The 26,636-nt window shown below is 36.8% G+C and overlaps 1 protein-coding gene across 50 annotated transcripts in view; it reads right to left on the bottom strand.

Annotated features, from left to right (window-relative positions):
• The window catches only part of TRDN (triadin), a 950,114-nt gene that overhangs the window by 487,614 nt on the left and 435,864 nt on the right, over window positions 1-26,636 (bottom strand). For all 50 annotated transcript variants that reach the window (XM_053710723.1, XM_053710722.1, XM_053710726.1 and 47 more), the window contains exon 20: window positions 2,441-2,470. In XM_053710723.1, the coding sequence (XP_053566698.1) occupies window positions 2,441-2,470 (30 nt within the window). The remainder of the gene's footprint in view (window positions 1-2,440; window positions 2,471-26,636) is intronic.

Below are 26,636 nucleotides of genomic sequence, written 5' to 3'. Positions count from 1 at the left end.
TTAAATGTAATATTCGAATTATGCAATATTCAAATTCAAAAAATTCTAATTTAAATGTTTAAAATAGTATTTCTAATGCTTTCTTTAAATGTAATATTCTATATAGAAACATTCGAAATTATATATTTGGATCTATTATGTATCAATTTACTAGATTCCCTCCCTACCACATGAACTATTGAACTTCTGAATAGTATTTGTTAAATAGAATGTTAAATTCAAATTTCGAATGTGGGCATTCGATATAATTATACACATTCGAATTCGAAAGTGACATTCGAAAACTGTAAATAGCATTCGATTATAGAATTTTTAAGAATATTCGTTCTTATCAACATTCAGATTTATAATTCAAATTTCGGTAATAACATTCGTTCTAACATTGGAATTCGGAAATTTACACATTCTCCCATCTCTAGTTGTAACTAAGGTTTCCGTTACAAAATACTTAGGCCAATTAAGGACAATTATAAATTAAATGAGCCACAAGAGTGTGCCAATGGCTGTATGGTTTATAGCAATGTCAAAGCAAAGTCCACAATTTTCAGAATTAGATTAAAGGAATAAGAGACTAAATAAATATTAAAAATGTTGCAAAGTTGTTTTTTTTTAACTAAGAATAATTAAACTTAGTACAATCCTTTAATGTATTATTAAAAGGCAGTTCCACACCACTCATTGGTTAATTAAGTATGTGCATTTGTTCCACATTTTGTAAATTGTTATAATATATACAGCTAAAATTAATTCAGTAATGGCAACTCATTTCCTATGTCAATTTTAACTAAAAACTGATTGTAGTGTTATTTTTACCATAAGCATAAATATAATGTATTGTACACTCCGAGTCCAGACCATCCCACCAATGGAAACTTAGGGGCCAAATTATCAAGCTCCGAATGGAGCTTGATGCCCCCGTTTCTGTGTGAACCTTCAGGCTCGCTGGAAACAGTAGTTATTAAGCTGCTCCATAACGTGTTCGCTGCCTCTGAGGCTGCGGTCTTCAATCCGCCCGATCCTATACCAACGGGCTGATTGACACCCCCTGCTAGCGGCCAATTGGCCGCAAATCTGCAGGGGGCGGCATTGCATAAGCAGTTCACAAGAACTGCTTGTGCAATGATAAATGCCGACAGTGTATGCACTTTGGTAAATTGGCCCCTAACTCTCCAAATATAGGGCTAGATTTACTCTGGCTAACCATAAATGTAAGTTAAGAAGCAGCGGTCTTAAGACCACTGCTACTTAACTCGTCCACCACCTCTGAGGTGGTGGACAGCAATCATACCGATCATATAAGGAAGGGACGATTGACACCCCCTGCTAGCTGCCGATTGGCCGCAAATGTGCAGGGGCAGCATTGCACAAGCATTTCACTCTTCTTTATTCACCAAATTTTTTTTAATATTAATTTAGCAATCAATTAATTATTACTTTAGTATCTATCTATTATCTATCATCTATCTATCTATCTATGTAATAAATTAACAATAAATAAATCATGCATGCCCTTTCCTTAATTGGGAAGCAATATATTACTGCTAACTATTGCTAAATTATTTATCTCATTGTCAACTAGATGTGATCTGTAGGCATTAGCTAAATACATGATGGTTTGTTTCTTATTTTGCTTCCAAATACTTTGGGGCATATGTATCAAGCTCCGAATGGAGCTTGATGCCCTGTGTTTTTGGCAAGCCTGCAGGCTCACAAAGACCGCTGCTCCATAGCCTGTCCGCCTGCTCTGAGCAGGCGGACAGACATCGCCGGAAATGTGAGCTGCTGGTGCAATGCTCAATACGGCGAGCATATTGCTCCCCATAGTCAGTGAGGTCTGTCGGACCTGATCCGCACTGTCAGATCAGGTCCGACAGACCTTGATAACTAGAGCCCATTATCTTTAAACATGTTTTCATCTTAATTCAAAATATAATAAATAGATAGGATAGTATATAACAAATATACTACACATAAGCAATTATGAAACTCAGGGCCCAAAGATCAAAAACTCACTGGCATGGAGAGAACTCATGCAAAGTGTTTGGGGTTTTTGGTGCATCGTATTGTAATGCAGTTGTTTCTCTTTCACATCCAGAACCTGCATAGGCTAAACAGCACTCAAGCTAATATTGTCTTTAAAAATTTGTTTAAGGGGAAATTTTAAATAATCTCACTAGAATGGAGAGTTTTATCATTAGGCCCTAAATCTCATACTACAATTAGTTTAGTAATCTGCAATATGTCCTTGAGTTATGTGTACAAAACAATTAATGAACATGGAAAGAATCTAAAATATTAAAATGACAAGAAAGTGAAAGATAACAGCTGTAGACTGCCCTATAGAAAGCCTAATATCTTCTGTACATGTACCTGATATACATAATCCTAGTTTAAGAAGTTAAATGAACTTTACATGAAAAAAATAATGTATTACACGTACCTTCTTTCTTTTCTTCAGTTTTTGCTTTAGCTGCAATACATAATAATATTGGATTTAATTGTTAATGACAATATCTTTTTTTTTTTTTTAATTATGGCACATTATTAGGAAGTCTTCAGGTAGTTTTCTGTTTATATACTAAAAAAAGTATAATATTTGTAAAATAAAGAGTCTAGATAACATGTGAACACATTAAAAAATGCATGATAAGTTAATTGTCCAAGTTGTCACTGGATAGATTTTTTTTGTCAACTTTTAAATCATTGTTAGCTTAATAGAATTGAAATAGGTGATGCATCTCACATACTTTAAAGCCTGAATACTAATTCAACTGCAACACATATCAATGACTACATTGAAACATGCTAGACTTTAGCAGTATTTCTTAGAAGTTTAGAACATCTAACATACCAAAAGTAACCCCTTATATTCCTGAAATAACTATACAACTATACTCATATATATTAAATCTCAACATTTCTTAACATCTGTGCTACATTACTACCTAGCTATTTGACTTATTGCACTGTAATACTATCTAGCTATTTAAAGGGACATAATACTCATATGCTAAATCACTTGAAACTGATGCAGTATAACTGTAAAAAGCTGTCAGGAAAATATCACCTGAGCATCTCTATGTAAAAAAGGAAGATATTTTACCTCACAACTTCCTCAGCTCAGCAGAGTAAGATCTGTGTAAAAAGTTATACTCAGCTGCTGTCCAGCTGCAGGTAAAAAAAAAGTAAAAAATTAAGAAATGAACAGCAGCTAATCAGCATCAACAGTGCTGAGGTCATGAACTCTTTTACTGTGATATCATGAGATTTGACTTAACTCTCATGAGATTTCATAGTAAACTTCCTTAAACTGAATAGAGAAATAAGATGAGTGTTCACGAAGCTCACTCCCTTAGCTGTCCCGGGACAGACATACTTATTTGCTGCTTAGAAGTCCTTTACAATGGGATGTGGCTACTGAGGAACTTAGTTTTGAGGTAAAATATCTTTCTTTTTTTACATAGAGATGTTCAGGTGATATTTTCTAGTCAGCTTTTTACAGCTATGCTGTATCACTTTCAAGTGTTTCAACATTTGGGTATCATGGCCCTTTAACCTTTAATCTTACCAATGTCCCCTCCACAATACCCATAGCAAATTAAGCTGATTAAGCTCACATTTACCTAACACAATGCCTCACTTCCTGAAGCCCCATTATAACCTCACTACAATTATTTCTGCAAAGTACCCAACACCACAATTAACACTCTTAAAGTACCCTGTATTGCAATTAATTAATCTAATATAACGTTCAGAGCAAACGGCTTACTACGCCACACTTCAGTATCATTTACTCTAATAACCAACTAAGATACTCCTCAAACCAATTTTGAAGTTTGTACACTCCTAATACCCAATGAAATAAAAACATCAAAAGTACCTACCAAAGTAAGATACCCCACTCAAAAGAAAACATCCACAAGATATTTACCACCAGCCATGTTTCCACCCACCCATGTGACATCCTCTAAAATAAGTCCCTAATATAAAGCTAGGCCTAGTACTATCCAACTATATTTTTTTTTTTACTGCAGACATTGGTCTTCAGATTCACAAAAATTAGAGCTATTATGATAGACTCCCCTCATAACTCAGCTTCAGCCTATGTTGGCCATATTAAAATGAAATAAATGTGAATGCTCCTACTAATTATTGAGTTCAGGTGTTTTTCCGACCCACCCATTGCTAACAGGTGCATACAATCCAATTAAAGATGATGAGGGAAAGCCTTACTCCAAATAAAAAAATATGAAAAAAACTTTATCAAAAGCCAAAACATAAGCAATGTTTCAGAGCTCGGGTCCCTTTGTCAGTCTAACACACTTCTATACAATTCACATGTTTAACCTATTACCATAAAACAGGTGATCAATCAATGATGGCCATAAATTACATCTCAAACAGTTTTCAACCCAAATTTAACCCCAGCCTGCCTAGATAGATTTTGACACCGATTAAAAACAAAAAAATATATAAAACAGCTTTCTTAAAGGGGCAATAACTCAAGTAAATACAGAGTAAATAACAAATCATATGTCAAAACACATTTTAGAGCATGTTAGATAGAGTGAGAAAGAATCCCTCTTTTCTTGAGATATACAAGATGAACATGGTGATGATTTCCATTTATAAGGCATACACATATGTTATTGCCACCTAGAGGTAGAAATATGTAATATCTGTTAGATTGAAGATAAATCTTTTAGTACTTCACAGACTAAGACACTCACAGTTTGTTCATGTGTACATTTGAAACATTTTAAAATATGCAGCTATTACACGCACACACATACCCACATAAACATACACACACACACACATATATAATATATATATATATATATATATATATATATATATATGTTACATCTTAATAGATGTGTTTGTTAAGTGAATTTCATTCTAAACAAATCTAGTATCTCACCAGCCCAGAGAGCTTTATAGAATCTGGCCCAAATTGAAGAAGGTGCTCAGAATATCATAAGTAATAGAAAGACTAAAGAGGCAATTTTAACAGATATTCTTGGCTTCAATTTAAATTCTGTTTTGGATTTATGAGTAAACAAAGTAGGCCGCTACAAAGAACAGCCTTCTCTTATAGTCTAGTTTACCATGTGACATAGCTTTGAAATTAGTCCACATTGCAGAACATTTTGGGCCAGATTACCAGTGGAGTTCAAAATTGCGCTTTCACAAGCGCAATATTTGTGCTCCACTCATAATAGTAGCGCACGCAATTGTTTGCTGATATTTGAAGTGTCCCGCAATGTGAAAGCGACCTCACGTTCGCATTGCTAGGAAGCTATGCGCTCAATAGAGCATGCTTCCATAGGCTCAAATGGGAGCCTCGTTTTCATGCCATCAGACACGGCATGAGAACTAGTGCAGTGAAGGGGGTAAGTCCTGCAGCGATGGCAGCAAATTGTAAATATATATATATGTATATGATTATATACATACTGTATATCTGTATGTGTTAATATGTATATATATATATACATACATACTAACACATAAATATATATATGTATATGATTATATACATACTGTATATCTGTATGTGTTAATATGTATATATATATATACATACATACTAACACATAAATATATATATGTATATGATTATATACATACTGTATATCTGTATGTGTTAATATGTATATATATACATACTAACACATAAATATATATATGTATATGATTATATACATACTGTATATCTGTATGTGTTAATATGTATATATATATATATATACAGTATATATACATACTAACACATAAATATATATATGTATATGATTATATACATACTGTATATCTGTATGTGTTAATATGTATATATATATATATACATACTAACACATAAATATATATATGTATATGATTATATACATACTGTATATCTGTATGTGTTAATATGTATATATATATATATATACATACTAACACATAAATATATATATGTATATGATTATATACATACTGTATATCTGTATGTGTTAATATGTATATATATACATACTAACACATAAATATATATGTACATAAGCATATACATATATATTTACTGGGAACACACAGTTCCCATATACTGCAATGTAAAAGCACTTTTTAGTGCCGTTTCTTTTCTAACACCCCACACTGCCAATCTTAGCCCCCAAAAATTACCAGATGCAGTTATTTTATTAAAAAAAAAGGTCACAATTTTTATTTTTTAATAAAATACACACTACTGTATTTTGCGGTCATTTGGTGCACATTTATAAAATTAACCAGAGATCTGAGCTCTGGTTAAATTTATAAGCGCTAATTGCTACCATTTGAGGGATAAATTAGCGTTCTACTTGTAATCCAGCCCTTTATAGGTAATAGTTATACATTTTTTATTAACTGATACCACCATATCAGTAGCCAATTATTTGCTGAAATGAATCCAAGCATTTTATCCCTAAGTACTTAAAATATCCTGAAATAAGCATTGATGATGTTAACAGGTTATTCTATGATGAACTACCATACAAATACCCCTATTCATGCTCAGCAGTTGAAATCTGGTATATAAGGATCCAGATCATTTTAAACAAGAATAGTAATAATTATATGTACAGTATATATGTAGTGGGGTGGTTTATCCCAAGGAGACTCAAACTGTGGACAATTAAACAATAATCATTATTAACCAACATAACTGTAACTTCAGAATGATGTGTTAGCCTGCTGGATCTGAGCTAATAATACTGAGGAGTGAATAAGCACAACAGCTTGACTATTAGCCAAATAAGCCATCTAATCTCCTTACATGTTATCTAAATCCTAGGATCAAATTGGGCTTTACCCATAAAGGCCTAGATTACGAGTGGAGCGGTAATAAGAGTTCACGCTCTTGTGCTAAATCTGTTAAAAGTAAGCTTTGTGCATGCATCCGATACCATGGGTATTACAAGTTGAAAGTAAAAAGTAATCCTACACGGGCAAAAAACTAAAACTTAAAGTAAACTTACCATACACTTCAATGGAGCGCGAAAAGTGTAAAAGAAACCTAACACCCTACTCGTGCACAAACCTATATATAGATATAGATTATTATATATAGGTATATATATATATATATATATATATATATATAGTTTCAATTAGCCTGTGGCCCAGCACTCCAACCTGGGTGGTGTATAATAGACCTGGGTGCAATCCTCAAAAGAAAGAAGTATGTAGATCCATGTATAGAAGGGCACTCTCAGGATTTGTACATAAACCCAACACGCCTTTTTTTCTGACTGGGAGCTCCGCTGCACAGCTGATTGCAGATTAAATATATCCTGATGAAGGCCTGAATGAGGGCCGAAACGTCGACCATGTTTTGTTGATATTATGAATAAAGAAAAAATTGGGTTTGTACAAATCCTGAGAGTGCCCTTCTATACATGGATTTATATATATATATATATATATATATATATATATATATATATATATATATATATATATATGAATCTCTATTTAAAAATACAATGAACATACTCCCTTATGAGAAGATCATTGGATGTAAAATATTTACAGTAAATACACAGTTGAACACTTTATTAAAAATTATTATTGCATAAAATGATTTTACATGTTTACAGCTACTTAACTGCAATATGTATTTTCGTGTACATATTTAACATTCCAATGTTCTTCATTTACTGGATAATGCCCTATTTATTCTTAAAGACATACCGTATTTCTAAATAGAGATAAGGGTAAGAACCCTATAGGGGGCGCTAATGTGTATTTTAATACTCCACAAATAGAACAAAAATGATGGGATATAGTCACCAGTATATATCACAGTCCTTAGTGAATAAGCAAGGTGTATATGTAGTGGTAAAAAGTAGGATCCACAGAAAAAAATCCACAAATGAAGAGGCAGCACTCAATCTTCACCGTAATAAGGTCAGCAACTCTGGAAACAAAACAAGGAGAGAGGCGCCGTATGTGTGAATCAATCAACAGCAGAGGGGGGAGTACAAAAAAGTGCAGGGTACTCACATTATGTAGCAGCACTCCAATGTGCCAATAGATGCAGGCTGGTTTTCACAGCAGACCAGCTAGCTGGAGGAGCAGCGTCTCAAGGTAGCGTACAATAATGCACTCAGCAATGAGAATGTATAGTTAAAAATATGTTTTAATACAAAGTAAAAACAATATTAAAAACAACAACTCATGCTATTTTGTGCACAAACATATCATGCAACGCATTTCACGGTTCACGCCGTTTCATCAGGAATGTATTATGATCAAAATTCAGCCCTTAAATAAGGCTACGCTACCTGTACCCACCCCCTCAAACAAACAAACAAACAAACCAATCAGTCTGCCCTTTGTCTAATTGGTAATTGAGTTGTAGCACCTGTATAACTCATGTGATAGAAGGGTGTGTGAATTCCAAAAATAAAAAAATATATAGATATATAAAAAACAAAAACCCTGAAAGCCTAAGTAATATATGCTTAGATCCATATATATAAGAAAAAGGGGTATCTATTAAAACCATTTGATAGAATGTTAGTAAACTTTCTAATAGAAATACGTGAGTCAAACACTTCATATGAATAGAAACAATCTATGGCTCTCCCTATAATGATATTTCTCCTCTGCACTGAATAACTCACAATTCATTAAACCATCAACACTGGTCATACTAGCTGATATTGAGTGATCCTAAGTAGACATAATGATAAGTGAGGCCATAATATGAATCAAGTGCTGATATATAAAAGGAAGTTTTAAACAGTAAACTAATTTCAGTGAATATTTGGCAACCGGTGCCGATAAAAGAGGCTTCTGATTGGTGGAACGGACTTCCTGAAATTTATCAATGGTGAGAGCCGTGTCAAACCACACCTTTTTACTTACTACATGAAGCTCACTGAGCTTGTAAACAAACACAGTTACGATTGTGGTCAGATGACCCGACTACATCACTGACATCAATGACAGGAGGGGCCTGTTTCGGCCAATGGGTGAAGTTATAGATCGATAACCCCCTGAAAATAATATGAGTGAATTGGAAATACAATATAATGACAACTGTCCCCCAAATGTCATATGGCAAAACGAATGTCTACATGCCAATAAGTGACCTCAGGCAGATGTGTAAAAAGTTAGTAATAATGATACTCCAATATGTGAATAACAATATAAAGTATTGCTAACATAATAGTCACAAAAAATAAGAATAGACTATTATTATGGGACAGGAACTATCGGATGCTACCACCTATTTAAATAACAAATATAATAATGACAATGGATATACACTCAATCACTCAATATCAGCTAGTATGACCAGTGTTGATGGTTTAATGAATTGTAAGTTAGTCAGTGCAGAGGAGAAGTATCATTATAAGGAGAGCCATAGATTGTTTCTATTCATATGAAGTGTTTGACTCACGTATTTCTATTAGAAAGTTTACTAACATTCTATCAAATGGTTTTAATAGATACCCCTTTTTCTTATATATATGGATCTAAGCATATATTTCTTAGGCTTTCAGGGTTTTTTGTTTTTTTTATAAATATATATGTTTTTTATTTTTGGAATTCACACACCCTTCTATCACATGAGTTATCCAGGTGCTACAACTCAATTACCAATTAGACAAAGGGCAGACTGATTGGTTTGTTTGTTTGTTTGAGGGGGTGGGTACAGGTAGCGTAGCCTTATTTAAGGGCTGAATTTTGATCAGAATACATGCCTGATGAAACGGTGTGAACCATGAAACGCGTTGCATGATATGTTTGTGCACAAAATAGCAGGAGTTGTTGTTTTTAATATTGTTTTTACTTTGTATTAAAACATATTTTTAACTATACATTCTCATTGCTGAGTGCATTATTCTACGCTACCTTGGGACACTGCTCCTCCAGGGATTCCTGATTCTGCCTTTTACAGCTAGCTGGTCTGCTGTGAAAACTAGCCTGCATCTATTGGCACATTGGAGTGCCGCTACAGAATGTGAGTACCCTGCACTTGTTTGTACTCCCCCTCTGCTGTTGATTGATTCACACATACGGCGCCTCTCTCCTTGTTTTGTTTCCCATATTTCTAAATATCTGTATGTGAAGAACATATGCATATTTTACATTCCTATGTTCTTTACATATAATGTACTTTTTATTATTAAATATATATTTCTATATATATCTGATACTGTTCATGTAAAATACATATCTATACCTATGTATCTATAGGAATAGATATGCAGGTATAGGTACATACACACATATATAGAAATACAGTCATGGCTAAAAATATTGGCACCCCTGCATTTCAGATAATGCACCACTTTGCCTAGAAAATTGTTGCAATTACAAATGTTTAGGCATTCCCATGCTTATTTCTTTTGTTTTTATTGATATGACACAAAAAAAGTGGAGAAAAAAAGCCAAATCTGACACATTCCACGCAAAACTCCAAAAATGGACTGGACAAAATTATTGGCACCCTCAATTTAATATTTGATAGCACACCCCTTGGAAAAAATCATTCAAATTAATTGCTTCCTTTAACCATCAATGAGTTTCTAACACCTCTCTACTGGAATTTTAGACCACTCTTCTTTCGCAAACTGCTCCAGGTCTCTCAGATTGGAAGGGCTCATTTTATCAACTGCTGTTTTGAGATCTCTCCACAGGTGCTTTATGGGATTGAGATCTGGACTCATTGCTGGTAAGTTCAGTACTCTCCAGAGCTTTATCTTAAACCATTTCTGGGTGCTTTTTGACATGTGCTTTGTCCTGCTTTAAGACCCATGACCACTGACGGAGAACCAACTTTCTGACACTGGGCCCTACATTGCACCACAAAATTCTTTGGTAGTCTTTGAAGCAGCAAAGCAACCCCAAAACATCAGTGAACCTCCACCATGTTTGACTGTAGTGACTGTATTCTTTTCTTTAAAAGCCTAATTCCTTTTTCTAAAAACAGTAGAATGATGAACTTTACCAAAAAACTGTAATGTGGTTTTGTGTGTCCATCGCACATTCTCCCAAAAGGATTTTGTCTTCCTCAGGTAAGTTTTGGCTAACTCCAATCTAGCTTTTTAATGTTTCTGTGTCAGCAGTGAGGTCCTCTTGGGTCTCCTACCATAGCGTCCCTTTTCATTCAGATAGCAACATATAGTGCAAGCTTACACATTTGTACCCTGTTGAAAAGAGAGAAAGTGATGGCACGACTAAGTGGTATATATCGGGAAAGGGCTTGTAATGATGCTTGATTGGCCTTATAAAATATAATTAGAGCCCATAGGTGCTGTGTATAAATGAACACTGAGTTATTTACAACTGAAGATTGTTGTAAGGAAAGATACACAAATAGCACTCAATTACCCTTGGTATATTATAACGATGTGGAGAGTTTACATAAAAAAAAATAGTTAAAATTCAACTTTAATAGGTATGGGTGCTTTAAAATCACTTGTAGATATAAGGCGACTTATTTAATGAGCTCTGTGAGCTATTCACCTGGTTGACACAATGTATTATAGTAGTCTATAAGTTGTATTGCAATATCACTTAAGAGAACTGCTCATGATGCCTCCTATCCTGTCGCTACTGATTATAAAAGACAATATTTAGATGTGTTAGGTCTGTCAAAAGGTGGATTACAGTCTCACCAATTTAATGGTATATATTCCAATCTGGTAAGTGGCTATGGATCAAACAAATCTTGTATAATGTGCAGAACAAGTGAAAATATTATGTAGATCCAGTCACCTGAGTAACAGGATGATATGATCTATTGAGGTTGTCTATAGGTTGTATTCACTTATTATAAGGATCAGCTCATATGCCTGCCTGTTACTTGGCCATAGATTGCAGAGACAATTGGTTGATTTAATTGCATAAGTAACTGAGGGAACTTATATGTTGCTGTAGGTCTTGTCTATTAGTCAAAACATGTATAGATTAGATCAAATAGTAGAATTGATTACTATATGTCAATTTCTACAGTAGTTCCATTGTTAGCATCTGCTCCTGTAGCAGGTTTGTGTTCCTCTGAGTGAGTTACTATATGTTACAGAGCCTCCGGAGGCAATAGATTATATTGCATATATGTTACAAAACCTCTATGGGTAATGAATCAAATTGCGTATATATTGAGCCACCCAAGACAGAGCATTGAATGAATTCCTGTATGTTACAAAGCCTCAGGAGACAATGGATTGTAATGTATATATATTATAGGACCTCGACAGGTAATGAAGCATATTGCATGTGTATTGCTGAACCTGGTTGCAGGTGTGATTTCTATATTGTCCGCACCTGTTAATTGATACAGGTGAGTAAAATTACAGGAGCATCACAAACTTGGGCCTAGATTTGGAGTTCGGCGGTAAAAGGGCTGTTAACGCTCCGCGGGCTTTTTTCTGGCCGCACCATAAATTTAACTCTGGTATCGAGAGTTTAATCAAATGCTGCGTTAGGCTCCAAAAAAAGGAGCGTAGAGCATTTTTTCCGCAAATGCAACTCTCGATACCAGAGTTGCTTACGGACGCGGCCGGCCTCAAAAACGTGCTCGTGCACGATTCTCCCATAGGAAACAATGGGGCTGTTTGAGCTGGAAAAAAACCTAACACCTGCAAAAAAGCAGCGTTCAGCTCCTAACGCAGCCCCATTGTTTCCTATGGGGAAACACTTCCTACGTCTGCACCTAACACTCTAACATGTACCCCGAGTCTAAACACCCCTAACCTTACACTTATTAACCCCTAATCTGCCGCCCCCGCTATCGCTGACCCCTGCATATTTTTTTTAACCCCTAATCTGCCGCTCCGTAAACCGCCGCCACCTACGTTATCCCTATGTACCCCTAATCTGCTGCCCTAACATCGCCGACCCCTATATTATATTTATTAACCCCTAATCTGCCCCCCTCAACGTCGCCGACACCTGCCTACACTTATTAACCCCTAATCTGCCGAGCGGACCTGAGCGCTACTATAATAAAGTTATGAACCCCTAACCCGCCTCACTAACCCTATCATAAATAGTATTAACCCCTAATCTGCCCTCCCTAACATCGCCGACACCTAACTTCAATTATTAACCCCTAATCTGCCGACCGGAGCTCACCGCTATTCTAATAAATGTATTAACCCCTAAAGCTAAGTCTAACCCTAACACTAACACCCCCCTAAGTTAAATATAATTTACATCTAACGAAATAAATTAACTCTTATTAAATAAATGATTCCTATTTAAAGCTAGATACTTACCTGTAAAATAAATCCTAATATAGCTACAATATAAATTATAATTACATTGTAGCTATTTTAGGATTAATATTTATTTTACAGGCAACTTTGTAATTATTTTAACCAGGTACAATAGCTATTAAATAGTTAAGAACTATTTAATAGTTACCTAGTTAAAATAATATCAAATTTACCTGTAAAATAAATCCTAACCTAAGATATAATTAAACCTAACACTAGACTATCAATAAAATAATTAAATAAACTACCTACAATTACCTACAATTAACCTAACACTACACTATCAATAAATTAATTAAACACAATTCCTACAAATAATTACAATGAAATAAACTAGCTAAAGTACAAAAAATAAAAAAGAACTAAGTTACAGAAAATAAAAAAATATTTACAAACATAATAAAAATATTACAACAATTTTAAACTAATTACACCTACTCTAAGCCCCCTAATAAAATAACAAAGCCCCCCAAAATAAAAAATTCCCTACCCTATTCTAAATTAAAAAAGTTACAAGCTCTTTTACCTTACCAGCCCTGAACAGGGCCCTTTGCGGGGCATGCCCCAAGAATTTCAGCTCTTTTGCCTGTAAAAGAATACATACAATACCCCCCCCCCAACATTACAACCCACCACCCACATACCCCTAATCTAACCCAAACCCCCCTTAAATAAACCTAACACTAAGCCCCTGAAGATCTTCCTACCTTGTCTTCACCATACCAGGTTCACCGATCCGTCCTGAAGAGCTCCTCCGATGTCCTGATCCAAGCCCAAGCGGGGGCTGAAGAGGTCCATGATCCGGTCAAAGTCTTCATCCAAGCGGGGCAGAAGAGGATCTTCCATCCGATTGAAGTCATCATCCAGGCGGCATCTTCTATGGTCTTCCATCCGGAGCGAAGCGGCAGGATCCTGAAGACCTCCAGCGCGGAACATCCATCCGGACCGACGACTGAACGACGAATGACTGTTCCTTTAAGGGACGTCATCCAAGATGGCGTCCCTCGAATTCCGATTGGCTGATAGGATTCTATCAGCCAATCGGAATTAAGGTAGGAATTTTCTGATTGGCTGATGGAATCAGCCAATCAGAATCTAGTTCAATCCGATTGGCCGATCCAATCAGCCAATCAGATTGAGCTCGTATTCTATTGGCTGATCGGAACAGCCAATAGAATGCGAGCTCAATCTGATTGGCTGATTGGATCAGCCAATCGGATTGAACTTGATTCTGATTGGCTGATTCCATCAGCCAATCAGAAAATTCCTACCTTAATTCCGATTGGCTGATAGAATCCTATCAGCCAATCGGAATTCGAGGGACGCCATCTTGGATGACGTCCCTTAAAGGAACAGTCATTCGTCGTTCAGTCGTCGGTCCGGATGGATGTTCCGCGCTGGAGGTCTTCAGGATCCTGCCGCTTCGCTCCGGATGGAAGACCATAGAAGATGCCGCCTGGATGATGACTTCAATCGGATGGAAGATCCTCTTCTGCCCCGCTTGGATGAAGACTTTGACCGGATCATGGACCTCTTCAGCCCCCGCTTGGGCTTGGATCAGGACATCGGAGGAGCTCTTCAGGACGGATCGGTGAACCTGGTATGGTGAAGACAAGGTAGGAAGATCTTCAGGGGCTTAGTGTTAGGTTTATTTAAGGGGGGTTTGGGTTAGATTAGGGGTATGTGGGTGGTGGGTTGTAATGTTGGGGGGGGGTATTGTATTTATTCTTTTACAGGCAAAAGAGCTGAAATTCTTGGGGCATGCCCCGCAAAGGGCCCTGTTCAGGGCTGGTAAGGTAAAAGAGCTTGTAACTTTTTTAATTTAGAATAGGGTAGGGAATTTTTTATTTTGGGGGGCTTTGTTATTTTATTAGGGGGCTTAGAGTAGGTGTAATTAGTTTAAAATTGTTGTAATATTTTTATTATGTTTGTAAATATTTTTTTATTTTCTGTAACTTAGTTCTTTTTTATTTTTTGTACTTTAGCTAGTTTATTTAATTGTATTTATTTGTAGGAATTGTGTTTAATTAATTTATTGATAGTGTAGTGTTAGGTTAATTGTAGGTAATTGTAGGTAGTTTATTTAATTATTTTATTGATAGGGTAGTGTTAGGTTTAATTATATCTTAGGTTAGGATTTATTTTACAGGTAAATTTGTTATTATTTTAACTAGGTAACTATTAAATAGTTCTTAACTATTTAATAGCTATTGTACCTGGTTAAAATAATTACAAAGTTGCCTGTAAAATAAATATTAATCCTAAAATAGCTATAATATAATTATAATTTATATTGTAGCTATATTAGGATGTATTTTACAGGTAAGTATTTAGCTTTAAATAGGAATCATTTATTTAATAAGAGTTAATTTATTTCGTTAGATAAAAATTATATTTAACTTAGGGGGGTGTTAGTGTTAGGGTTAGACTTAGCTTTAGGGGTTAATACATTTATTAGAATAGCGGTGAGCTCCGGTCGGCAGATTAGGGGTTAATAATTGAAGTTAGGTGTCGGCGATGTTAGGGAGGGCAGATTAGGGGTTAATACTATTTATGATAGGGTTAGTGAGGCGGGTTAGGGGTTCATAACTTTATTATAGTAGCGCTCAGGTCCGCTCGGCAGATTAGGGGTTAATAAGTGTAGGCAGGTGTCGGCAACGTTGAGGGGGGCAGATTAGGGGTTAATAAATATAATATAGGGGTCGGCGATGTTAGGGGCAGCAGATTAGGGGTACATAGGGATAACGTAGGTGGCGGCGATTTGCGGTCGGAAGATTAGGGGTTAATTATTTTAAGTAGCTGGCGGCGACGTTGTGGGGGGCAAGTTAGGGGTTAAGAAATATAATATAGGGGTCGGCGGGGTTAGGGGCAGCAGATTAGGGGTACATAAGTATAACGTAGGTGGCGGTCGGCAGATTAGGGGTTAAAAATTTAAATCGAGTGGCGGCGATGTGGGGGGACCTCGGTTTAGGGGTACATAGGTAGTTTATGGGTGTTAGTGTACTTTAGGGTACAGTAGTTAAGAGCTTTATGAACCAGCGTTAGCCAGAAAGCTCTTAACTCCTGCTATTTTCAGGCGGCTGGAATCTTGTCGTTAGAGCTCTAACGCTCACTTCAGAAACGACTCTAAATACCAGCGTTAGAAAGATCCCATTGAAAAGATAGGCTACGCAAATGGCGTAGGGGGATCTGCGGTATGGAAAAGTCGCGGCTGAAAAGTGAGCGTTAGACCCTTTAATCACTGACTCCAAATACCAGCGGGCGGCCAAAACCAGCGTTAGGAGCCTCTAACGCTGGTTTTGACGGCTACCGCCGAACTCCAAATCTAGGCCTTAGAATGCAATTATTTCTTACAATTTTGAGAAGGTGCCAATAATTTTGTCCTGTCTATTTTTTTAGATTTTCGTGGAATGTGACAGATTTGGCTTTTTTTTCTCAATTTTTTTGTGTCATACCAATACAAACAAAAGAAATAAACATGAGAATGCCTAAACATTTGTGATTGCAAACATTTTCTGGACAAAGTAGTGCATTATTTGACAGATCATGACTGTATGTATTTAAGAATAAAAAGAACATTATCCTAACATTGGAACATCTAAAGACCGCTGCTCCATAACCTGTCTGCCTGCTCTGAGGCAGCGGACAGACATCACCGAAAATCAATCCGATCCAATATGATTGCGTTGATTGACACCCCCTGCTGGCAGCTGATTGGCCGCGAATCTGCAAGGGGCGGCGTTGCACCAGCAGTTCACAAGAACTGCTGGTGCAATGATAAATGCCGACAGTGTATGCTGTCGGCATTTATCGATGTGCGGCGGACATGATCTGCAATATTGTATCATGTCCACTCGCACATTAATAAATAGGCCCCATTGTCTGAGGTACAAATACACCTTCAGCCAATAGGATTTCAGTAGCTCTCACCCTATTGGCTGATTTGAACAGCCAATAGGATTTCAGAAGCTCTCATCCTATTGGCTGATTTGAATTTGAAGAATCAAATCAGCCAATAGGAATGCAAGGTACTCCATTTTGAAACCGGTATCTTGCATTCAACTTCAATATACGGCAGTGACCGTATAAAGAGGATGCTCCATGCAGGATGTCATTACCCTCCAGGATAGCTCTCCTCCGCGCCACCGGGATGAAGAAATAAGACGTCCCCGAGATGGATGAAGGTGTCGTTGCCCGGATGAAGACTTCTCGCCGCATGGATGAAGATGGATGTCCGGACTTCAGGAGCCGTGAGTAGATTTTCTGGGGTTAGTGTAAGGTTTTTGTTTTGTTTTTTTGGGTGTTTTTTTTAGATTAGGGCTTTGGGCACTTGTAAAAGAGCTGAATGCCCTTTTAAGAGCAGTAAAAGAAATGAATGCCCTTGTAAGGGCTAAGCCCATACAAATGCCCCTTTAGAGGTAATGGGTAACTTAGAATTTTTTAGAGTTAGGTTTTTTTATTTTGGGGGGTTGCTTGGGTGGGGGGGTTTACTTTTATGGGGGGACTTTAGTCATTTTTTAAGGTAGAAGAGCTGTTTAACTTAGTGCAATGCCCTACAAAAGGCCCTTTTAATGGCTATTGGTAGTTTATTGTAGGTAAGGGGGTGTTTTTATTTTGGGGGGCTTTTATTTTTATAGGGCTATTAGATTAGGTGTAATTGTTTTAATTTTTGATAATTTTGTTTATAATTTTTTGTAATCTTAGCATTTTTTATTTTTTGTACTTTAGTGTTTATTATTTTTTGTAATGTTACATTTTTTAAAAAACTTTCGTAAAACTTTCGTAGTATTAGGTTTTTTAAAATTTTAAATTTAGGTTTATAATTGGTAGTTTTTTTTATTTTATTAGAATATTTATGTTAGGTTAATTTATAGTTTAAACTTAGTTTTTTTTTTTTTCACAGGTAAGTTTTAAGAATTTTTAAAGATAGTTATATTGTAATTTTAATTTAGTTAGGGGGTGTTAGGCTTAGGGGTTAATAGTTTAATTTAGTGTTTTGCGATGTGGGGGGCAGGCAGTTTAGGGGTTAATAGGTTTTGTTTAGTAGTTATGATGTGGGGGGCTGCAGGTTTAGGGGTTAATACTTTATTATAGTGTTTTGGAGATGTGGGGGCGGAGGTTTTGGGGTTAATAGGTTTATTTAGGTGTTGGTGATGTCAGGGAGCAGCGGATTAGGGATTAATAACTTTTATTAGTGTTGGCGATGGCAGAGAGCGGCGGTTTAGGGGTTAATAGGTTTATATAGTGTCGGCAATTTTGGTGGACGGCGGATTAGGGGTTAATAGGATTATTTAATAGTCGCAATGCGGGTGGGCGGCAGATTAGGGGTTAATAGGTGTAATATAGTATTTGCGATTTGGGAGGACAGTGGTTTAGGGTTTAATAAGTAGTTTATGGGTGTTAGTGTACCAGTTGTAACAGTTTAGTCGTGCGTTTCGTGAAAAAAAAATTGTTACACAAAAAAAGTCGGTATAGGCTGTAACGCAAGCATTTTAGCCGGACCGCACAACCTGTAATACGGCGCTATGGAAAATCCTGCACTCAAACGTCATTTTTTTGAGTGCGGAATGGACGTTGCATTTTTAACTAAAATGCTTGCGGTATAGTTATACCGCCGCAACTCGTAATATGCGTTACCGGCCATTCCAGCACAATAGTCATATTTTCAGTGGTAATAGCCGTACCGCAAAACTCGTAATCTAGCTGACAAGTAGGCCTTTGCTTTAAAATGTAAAAATAAAATCCTCATTCCTTCTGAATGGTATCACTGATAATGATGCTTTGAAGAGAGTGAAGCACCCATAAAAAGTTGGTGAAAGTAAGGCTGAGTAACTATAATGGCTTTGTGCTTGATTTAATGTATCTGTTAGAAAAGGGTGTGGCTGAAACACCTGAACTTAATAGTGAGTAGGTGTGGCCACATACATTTGGCCATATAGTGTATCTGTACTGATATATTTATCAGCTTTAGTATATTGCCAATAGATACTAAATTGTGGTTATACTTCCTTTACTGAAGCTCTGTGTTAATCTAAAGAAGACAAAAACCAACATGTCTTAACCCCTTAGTGACCAGAGCACTTTTCCATTTTCTGTCCGTTTGGGACCAAGGCTATTTTTACATTTTTGCGGTGTTTGTGTTTAGCTGTAATTTTCTTCTTACTCATTTACTGTACCCACACATATTATATACCGTTTTTCTCGCCATTAAATGGACTTTCTAAAGATACCATTATTTTCATCATATCTTATAATTTACTATAAAAAAATGATAAAATATGAGGAAAAATGGAAAAAAACACACTTTTTCTAACTTTGACCCCCAAAATCTGTTACATATCTAAAACCACCAAAAACACCCATGCTAAATAGTTTCTAAATTTTGTCCTGAGTTTAGAAATACCCAATGTTTACATGTTCTTTGCTTTTTTTGCAAGTTATAGGGCCATAAATACAAGTAGCACTTTGCTATTTCCAAACCATTTTTTTCCAAAATTAGCGCTAGTTACATTAGAACACTGATATCTTTCAGGAATCCCTGAATATCCCTTGACATGTATATATTTTTTTTTAGTAGACATCCCAAAGTATTGATCTAGGCCCATTTTGGTATATTTCATACCACCATTTCACCGCCAAATGCAATCAAATACAAAAAATTGTTCACTTTTTCACAAACTTTCGATTTCTCACTGAAATTATTTACAAACAACTTGTGCAATTATGGCACAAATGGTTGTAAATGCTTCTCTGGGATCGCCTTTGTTCAGAAATAGCAGACATATATGGCTTTGGCGTTGCTTTTTGGTAATTAGAAGGCCGCTAAATGCCACTGCGCACCACAAGTGTATCATGCCCAGCAGTTAAGGGGTTAATTAGGGAGCTTTTAGGGAGCTTGTAGGGTTAATTTTAGCTTTAGTGTAGTGTAGTAGACAACCCCAAGTATTGATCTAGGCACATTTTGGTATATTTCATGCCACCATTTCACCGCCAAATGCGATCAAATTAAAAAAAACGTAAAATTTTTCACAATTTTAGGTTTCTCACTGAAATCATTTACAAACAGCTTGTGCAATTATGGCACAAATGGTTGTAAATGCTTGTCTGGGATCCCCTTTGTTCAGAAATAGCAGACATATATGACTTTGGCGTTGCTTTCTGGTAATTAGAAGGCCACTAAATCCTGTTGCGCCTCACACGTGTATTATGGCTAGCAGTGAAAGGGTTAATTAGGGAGTTTGTAGTGAGCTTGCAGGGTTAATTTTAGCTTTAGTGTAGAGATCAGCCTCCCATCTGACACATCCCACCCCCTGATCCCTCCCAAACAGCTCCCTTCCCTCCCCCACAATTGTCCCCGCCATCTTAAGTACTGGCAGAAAGTCTGCCAGTACTAAAATAAAAGGGTTTTAAAAAAAAATGAATTTTTTTTTTAGCATATTTACATATGCTACTGTGTAGGATCCCCCCCCTTAGCCCCCAACCTCCCTGATCCCCCCCAAAACCGCTCTCTAACCCTCCCCTCTGCCTTATTGGGGGCCATCTTGGGTACTGACAGCTGTCTGCCAGTACCCAGTTTACAATAAAAAGTGCTTTTTTTTTGTTTTTTGTTTTTTTTCTGTAGTGTAGCTTCCCCCCCCCCACCCCCCACAGACAAACCCCCACCACCTTGCTGATTGTTTTAATTTTCCATTTTTTTATATTTTTAATTTCCACATTTTCTGCAGTGTAGCGGTTCCCACCCGCTCCCTCCCCGTGCACGCGCCCGCCCCCACCCTCCCGTGCGCGCCCCCAGCCACCCCCGCCCACGATCCCGCCCCCCTTCACATCCACAGGGCCATCGATGGCCGCCACCCGCCTCCCGGTCCGGCTCCCACCCACCAACACAGGGAGCAACCGATCTCCGGTGCAGAGAGGGCCACAGAGTGGCTCTCTCTGCACCGGATGACTTAAAAAGGTTATTGCAGGATGCCTCCATATCGAGGCATCACTGCAATAACCGGAAAGCAGCTGGAAGCGAGCAGGATCGCTTCCAGCTGCTTTCCACACTGAGGACGTGCAGGGTACGTTCTCAGGCATTAACTGCCTTTTTTCTGAGGACGTACCCTGCACGTCCTCAGTCGTTAAGGGGTTAAAGGTATTCTCCTTCAAAGAGGTATTTTAATACTTTATTGACAAAGTATTGAAACATAGATTTGTCCAAAAACATAAAATGATCAAAAGAAATAGAAAAGGCTGTCATTCATTCATTCCTCTCTCTTATGGGCATAATGATAAAGACCCTCTGTATCTTTGTGGCCTCTGGGGAAAAGCAGAACTAAGAAAGTGTACCAAAGTTTTTGTGGCTGGAAAAGCAAATGTGTTTCCAATGACTTATTATTATACCAACTGCAGAGTATTAAATCTTTAGGTTTATTTTTGTAAATTAAGTAGCTTTTCTGCTGATTGAAAATATACAACTAATTGTTTTCAAGAACATGCCCATTAAATGGGTTGGACTTCTTATCTTATCTCTCTCTATACACAAGTATAATATTTAGGCACTGACATTTTCAATTGTTAGCATCAATTTAATTGTGCAGTTTCAAATATATTTAGTGCTATGCTGCTGGTATAACAAGTCATAGAGAAAACGTTGTATTCATGCAAGTAGCTGATGAGAGCAGCTGCAGGGACACCTTTTTACAATGGGCTTGGCTCTATATTCCACAGCAACTGGGATATTGATTTCTGCTAATGCCTTGAGGTTTTTTTTACAGCTGTTCTATAGAAAATACTGCCGTATTCATATTTGCAGTATAAGTGGCAGTTTCAACAGGCAAAGGCGGCTATTTCAAATTACTAAATAAAATAAAAGAAGCTAAATGAAAACAATTGAATACTCTCCAGCAGGTAAAATGGATCATTTGGAATAAATTAAATGTAATAAATGTATTCCCATGCCCCATTATTTATTAAATATGTTCTCTGTTTATTGAGGTATTATGTACAAGAGACACAGAGGACAGCAGCCCTTTAAGGGGCAATCTATTGCTATTTGAAATGCACACATTACAATTCAAATTACATAAAAAAGATATGATTTTACAAGTTTATAAGACCCACTGCTGATACTGACACCGACCACACATGCATGTATTTGTCTGCTGCTCTTGCTTCAAGTTACAATCACATTACATATTACATAACTTCCTACACTAGGGATATACACTGAAACAAAAAGCAGTAAAGTTAAGTAAGTAAATAGTTCTGCTGAATGAATATCTACACTATGATCACTTAATGCTTCTGGTATCATCATGCTATGTTTCAGGAAAATGATTGCAGCAAATGAAAGGAAGTTCTCTTTTTGTCACAATACGACAGAGTCCGTGATCCGTTACATATAAGATTGCATTCCTACCACTAGGAGGAGGCAAAGTTCCCCAAACCCCAAGAGCCCTATAAAACCCCTCCCACCTCACACATACCTTAGTCTTTACTTTGCCTCAGTTGGAGGTGGTTGAAGGATGAAGATGTGATGATTTCTTCAGTGAAAGGGGCTTTCAGTCTATGAGTACAGTGTGCAGAGTACAGTCAGAGGTATGTATTTGGGTTTATGATACGATGATTTCACCTCATGGGAAATCCTTCATAGGCCCTCTGTAAATTCAGTCACAGGACTCGTCTTCTGTCTCTCTTTACAGATCTACATTATACTCCTATTCCATTACCTCTGCTGATATGTTTCAGTACTGGTTTGGTTGTCTGCTACTTGTTTGATGGTGGATGAATGTCTATGGGTAAGTATGTTTTATATTTTATATATAGACACTCATATAGCCATATTGTGGGCACTTTTAATTGTTAAAAGTTTGTCTATATATTATGTATATATGGCCTTGGGACAGAAAACCCTTAAAAAGATTTTTTAAGGTTTTTATTTTTTAGTGCTTACTGCTTTGCTTATGCTATAAAGAAAAGCAAAATCTGTCCATAAACTTACCATAGTAACTGAGTCTCCTGAACACTTTTCTACCATTATTTAATTGTGTTTATTAAAAAAAACAACTAAAGTACTTTCCTTCAGCTCATTTATGAGATATGGGAATAATTTTCCAGTTCAATGCAAGAACAGGGAATGGGATTTTAATCAAATCTCTTTATGTTCCAAAAAAGGAAGACTCTTGAACTCTAAACAGTTTGTAAGAATTCCATCTTTTAGAATGGAAAATACAGAACTATACTACCTTAAGCAAGGTCAGTTTATGTCCATATTAGATTAAAGGATGTTTATCTTCCTAATCCATTTTACTGGAAACATCAGTTTCTGAGGTTTACTTTTCTGGAAAATCGTTATCAGTTTTTTGCTCTTCCATTATGGTCTAGCTACAACTCCAACCTACCGTCACACTACCCTAAATGCATCCGATCCCGTCTTATCTAGGAAGCTAAGCAGGGACAGGACTGTTTAGTACCTGAAAAAGAATAGTATCAAGGTTCTGGGTAACCTTTTGTCTATCACAGAGCTCAGGGAATTGCAGTGCTTTCGCCACATGATTTCATTACCTGAACGATATCTTGGTACAAGCTCAGTCCTTTCCTTTAACATAATTTCATACAAAACAACTATTGTTATTCTTCTAACAAATTCAGTATCCATGTATTTGTCTCTAACAGAATAGAGCTGTAAAACACTGGTATTGACCCATCTGAACCTTCAGTCTCTTTCACTCCCTTCAGTGGCTCTGTGAATAGAAGTACTAGGTCTCATAGATACAATTTAATTTGCTCAATTTTACATGACACCTCTTCATCTTTATATGCTGTGTCAATGACTCAAGGTTTATAATCAGCTATCTGAAAAGATATTGTAGATTCTAATACAAACCAGTTTCTGACTTGGTTGCTGAATCATCACTTTATTATTCAGGAGGCTTCTTGCTTGTACTACCTGATCTGTGATTACTACAGGTACACATTTTCAGTTTGGAGAGCTGTTTGGAGGTCTCTGACAGCATAGGGTTTGGGATCCTCAGAGGCAAGGTTGCCAATCAATAATATAGAATTTTTGGGGCTTTTCAAGCTTGGCCTCTGTTAATAAGGGAGTCTTATCTCCATTTTCAGATAGACAATGTCACAACAGTGTCTTCTGTCAACCATCAAGGGGGAACTCAGAGTTCTCTAACCTTCATGGAGTTGTCTCAGATTCTCTCTTGAGCAGAAGTTAATTCTTGCCTAAATCTTATGTTTTACATCTCAAGAGCAGACCTTCTCAGTCATTAGTCTCTTCATCCAAGGGAGTGGTTTCTGCATTAGGATGTGTTATATCTGATTGTGGATCTTTGGGGCCTACTAGAAATAGATCTGAGGGCCTCTCATTTGAACATCAAACTTCCCAAGTACTTTGCAAAGTCCAGGGATCCTCAAACAGAGGTAGTGGGTGCTCTATAAGTTCCTTGGTCATTTCAATCTACTTATCTGTTTGCTCCTCTGGTTCCTTTTTCTGGAGTGATTTTCAAGATAAGACTAGAAAAGTAATTTGTAAATCTTGACATCCCGAGCGTGACCTCTAAGTGTCTCATGACAACTTAGTGGTAAACTTTGCTGGCTTGTAAGCTGGTGGTTGAGAGTTCAATTCCAGCTATGGCTACGTGTTCTTTACATTGAATATCCTTTCTATGATGTGTTATGAATATCATTCCACAAAGTTGCCAAAATCAGCTTTTTTAAACTCCAGTTATCAGCCTTGACCTCTTCCCCTGTGGTCAGACCTTTTGTCTCAAAGTCATTTTTTTCCATCTGGATCTTAAATCTCTAAAACTTCATGGCATGGAAAATAAACGCTTAGTTCTGAGACATAAGGGACAATTTATCAAGTGTCTGGCGGACATGATCTGCTGTAGCGATCATGTCCAAAAGACATCGATAAATGCCGACAGCATACAGTGTCGGCATTTATCATTGCACAAGCAGTTCTGGTAAAATGCTTGTGCAATGCCGCCCCCTGCAGATTCACGGCCAATCGGCCGCTAGCAGGGGTTGTCAATCAACCAGATTGTATGAGATCAGGCGGATTGATGTCCACAGCTTCAGAAGCAGTGGACAAGTTAAGGAGAAGCGGTCTTAAGACATTGGGGCCGATTGACTGCTTGGTAAATCGTCCCTATAGAGTTTTCTCAGAAAAAAATTGTCTCTAGGAAAATGTATTATAACATTTGGAAAACTTGCAATGATGTATAGATCATAATTTTCCTGAGATTCTTTTAGAATCTCTCGGATTCTTCCGTTTTTGCAGGATAGTTTAGAAAAGGATTTATCTGCCATATGTAATGGATCGTAGAATCCCACCACCTATATGAAAAAAAACATATTTTATACTTGCCTGATAAATTGATTTATTTCATGGTGGTGGGAGTGCACAAGCCCCCACCCTTTTCTAGGGGTTGATTTTTTAAGCATATCTTTTTTTCCTTGCTCCTTATTCCTTTTTAACCTCACTTCTTGGCTATACTTTAGATTAAGGTATGTCTGAGGTGGGAGGAGTTGTATTGGGCTCTTGGGGTTTGGGAAACTTTGCCTCCTCCTAGTGGTGGGAATGCAATACCATATGTAATGGATCGTGGACTTACTCCACCATGAAATAAATTAATTTATCAGGCAAGTATAAATTATGTTTTTCATTTGTTTTCATTATTACTCAAAAATCACTAAACATTTTAACACGTGCAATATGTGTTCTTAAAGGGACAGTCTACACCAGAATTGTTATTGTTTAAAAATATAGATAATCCCTTTATTAACCATTCCCTACTTTTGCACAACCAACACAGTTATATAAATACACTTTTTTCCTCTGTGATTATCTTGCATCTAACCATTTTCAAACTGCCCCCTTATTTCAGTTCTTTTGACAGACATCCGTTTTAGCCAATGAGAACTGGCTCACCTGAACTCCACGTGTGTGAACAGTGATATCTATATGACACACATGAACTAATATACTCTAGTGGTGAAAAACTGTCAAAATGTCCTGAGAGAAGAGGCGGCCTTCAAGATCTAAGAAATTTGCATAAGGAACACCAAGAGAACAAAGCAAAATTGGTGATAAAAGTAAATTGGAAAAAAATTTAAAATTACATTCTCCATCTGAATCAAGAAAGTTTATTTTGGACTAGACTGTCCCTTTAATAAGGAATACTCTGACATGAATTTCAGCCAAATACCCTACTAAAATCATAACTTATAAGCATTTAATAAGTCAGCATTTAATTTTCAATTATTTCTATTATTAAATTTACTTTGTTCTGTCATATCCTTTGCTGAAAAGCATATTTACTCTGGAGCAGCAATGTGCTACTGGGAGCTAGCTGGTGATTGATGGCTATACACATACACATC

Source organism: Bombina bombina, chromosome 4, assembly GCF_027579735.1.
Source record: "Bombina bombina isolate aBomBom1 chromosome 4, aBomBom1.pri, whole genome shotgun sequence".
Lineage (NCBI taxonomy): Eukaryota > Metazoa > Chordata > Amphibia > Anura > Bombinatoridae > Bombina > Bombina bombina.
Note: the sequence above shows the minus strand (reverse complement) of the source record. Positions and strands in the feature narration are given on the sequence as shown.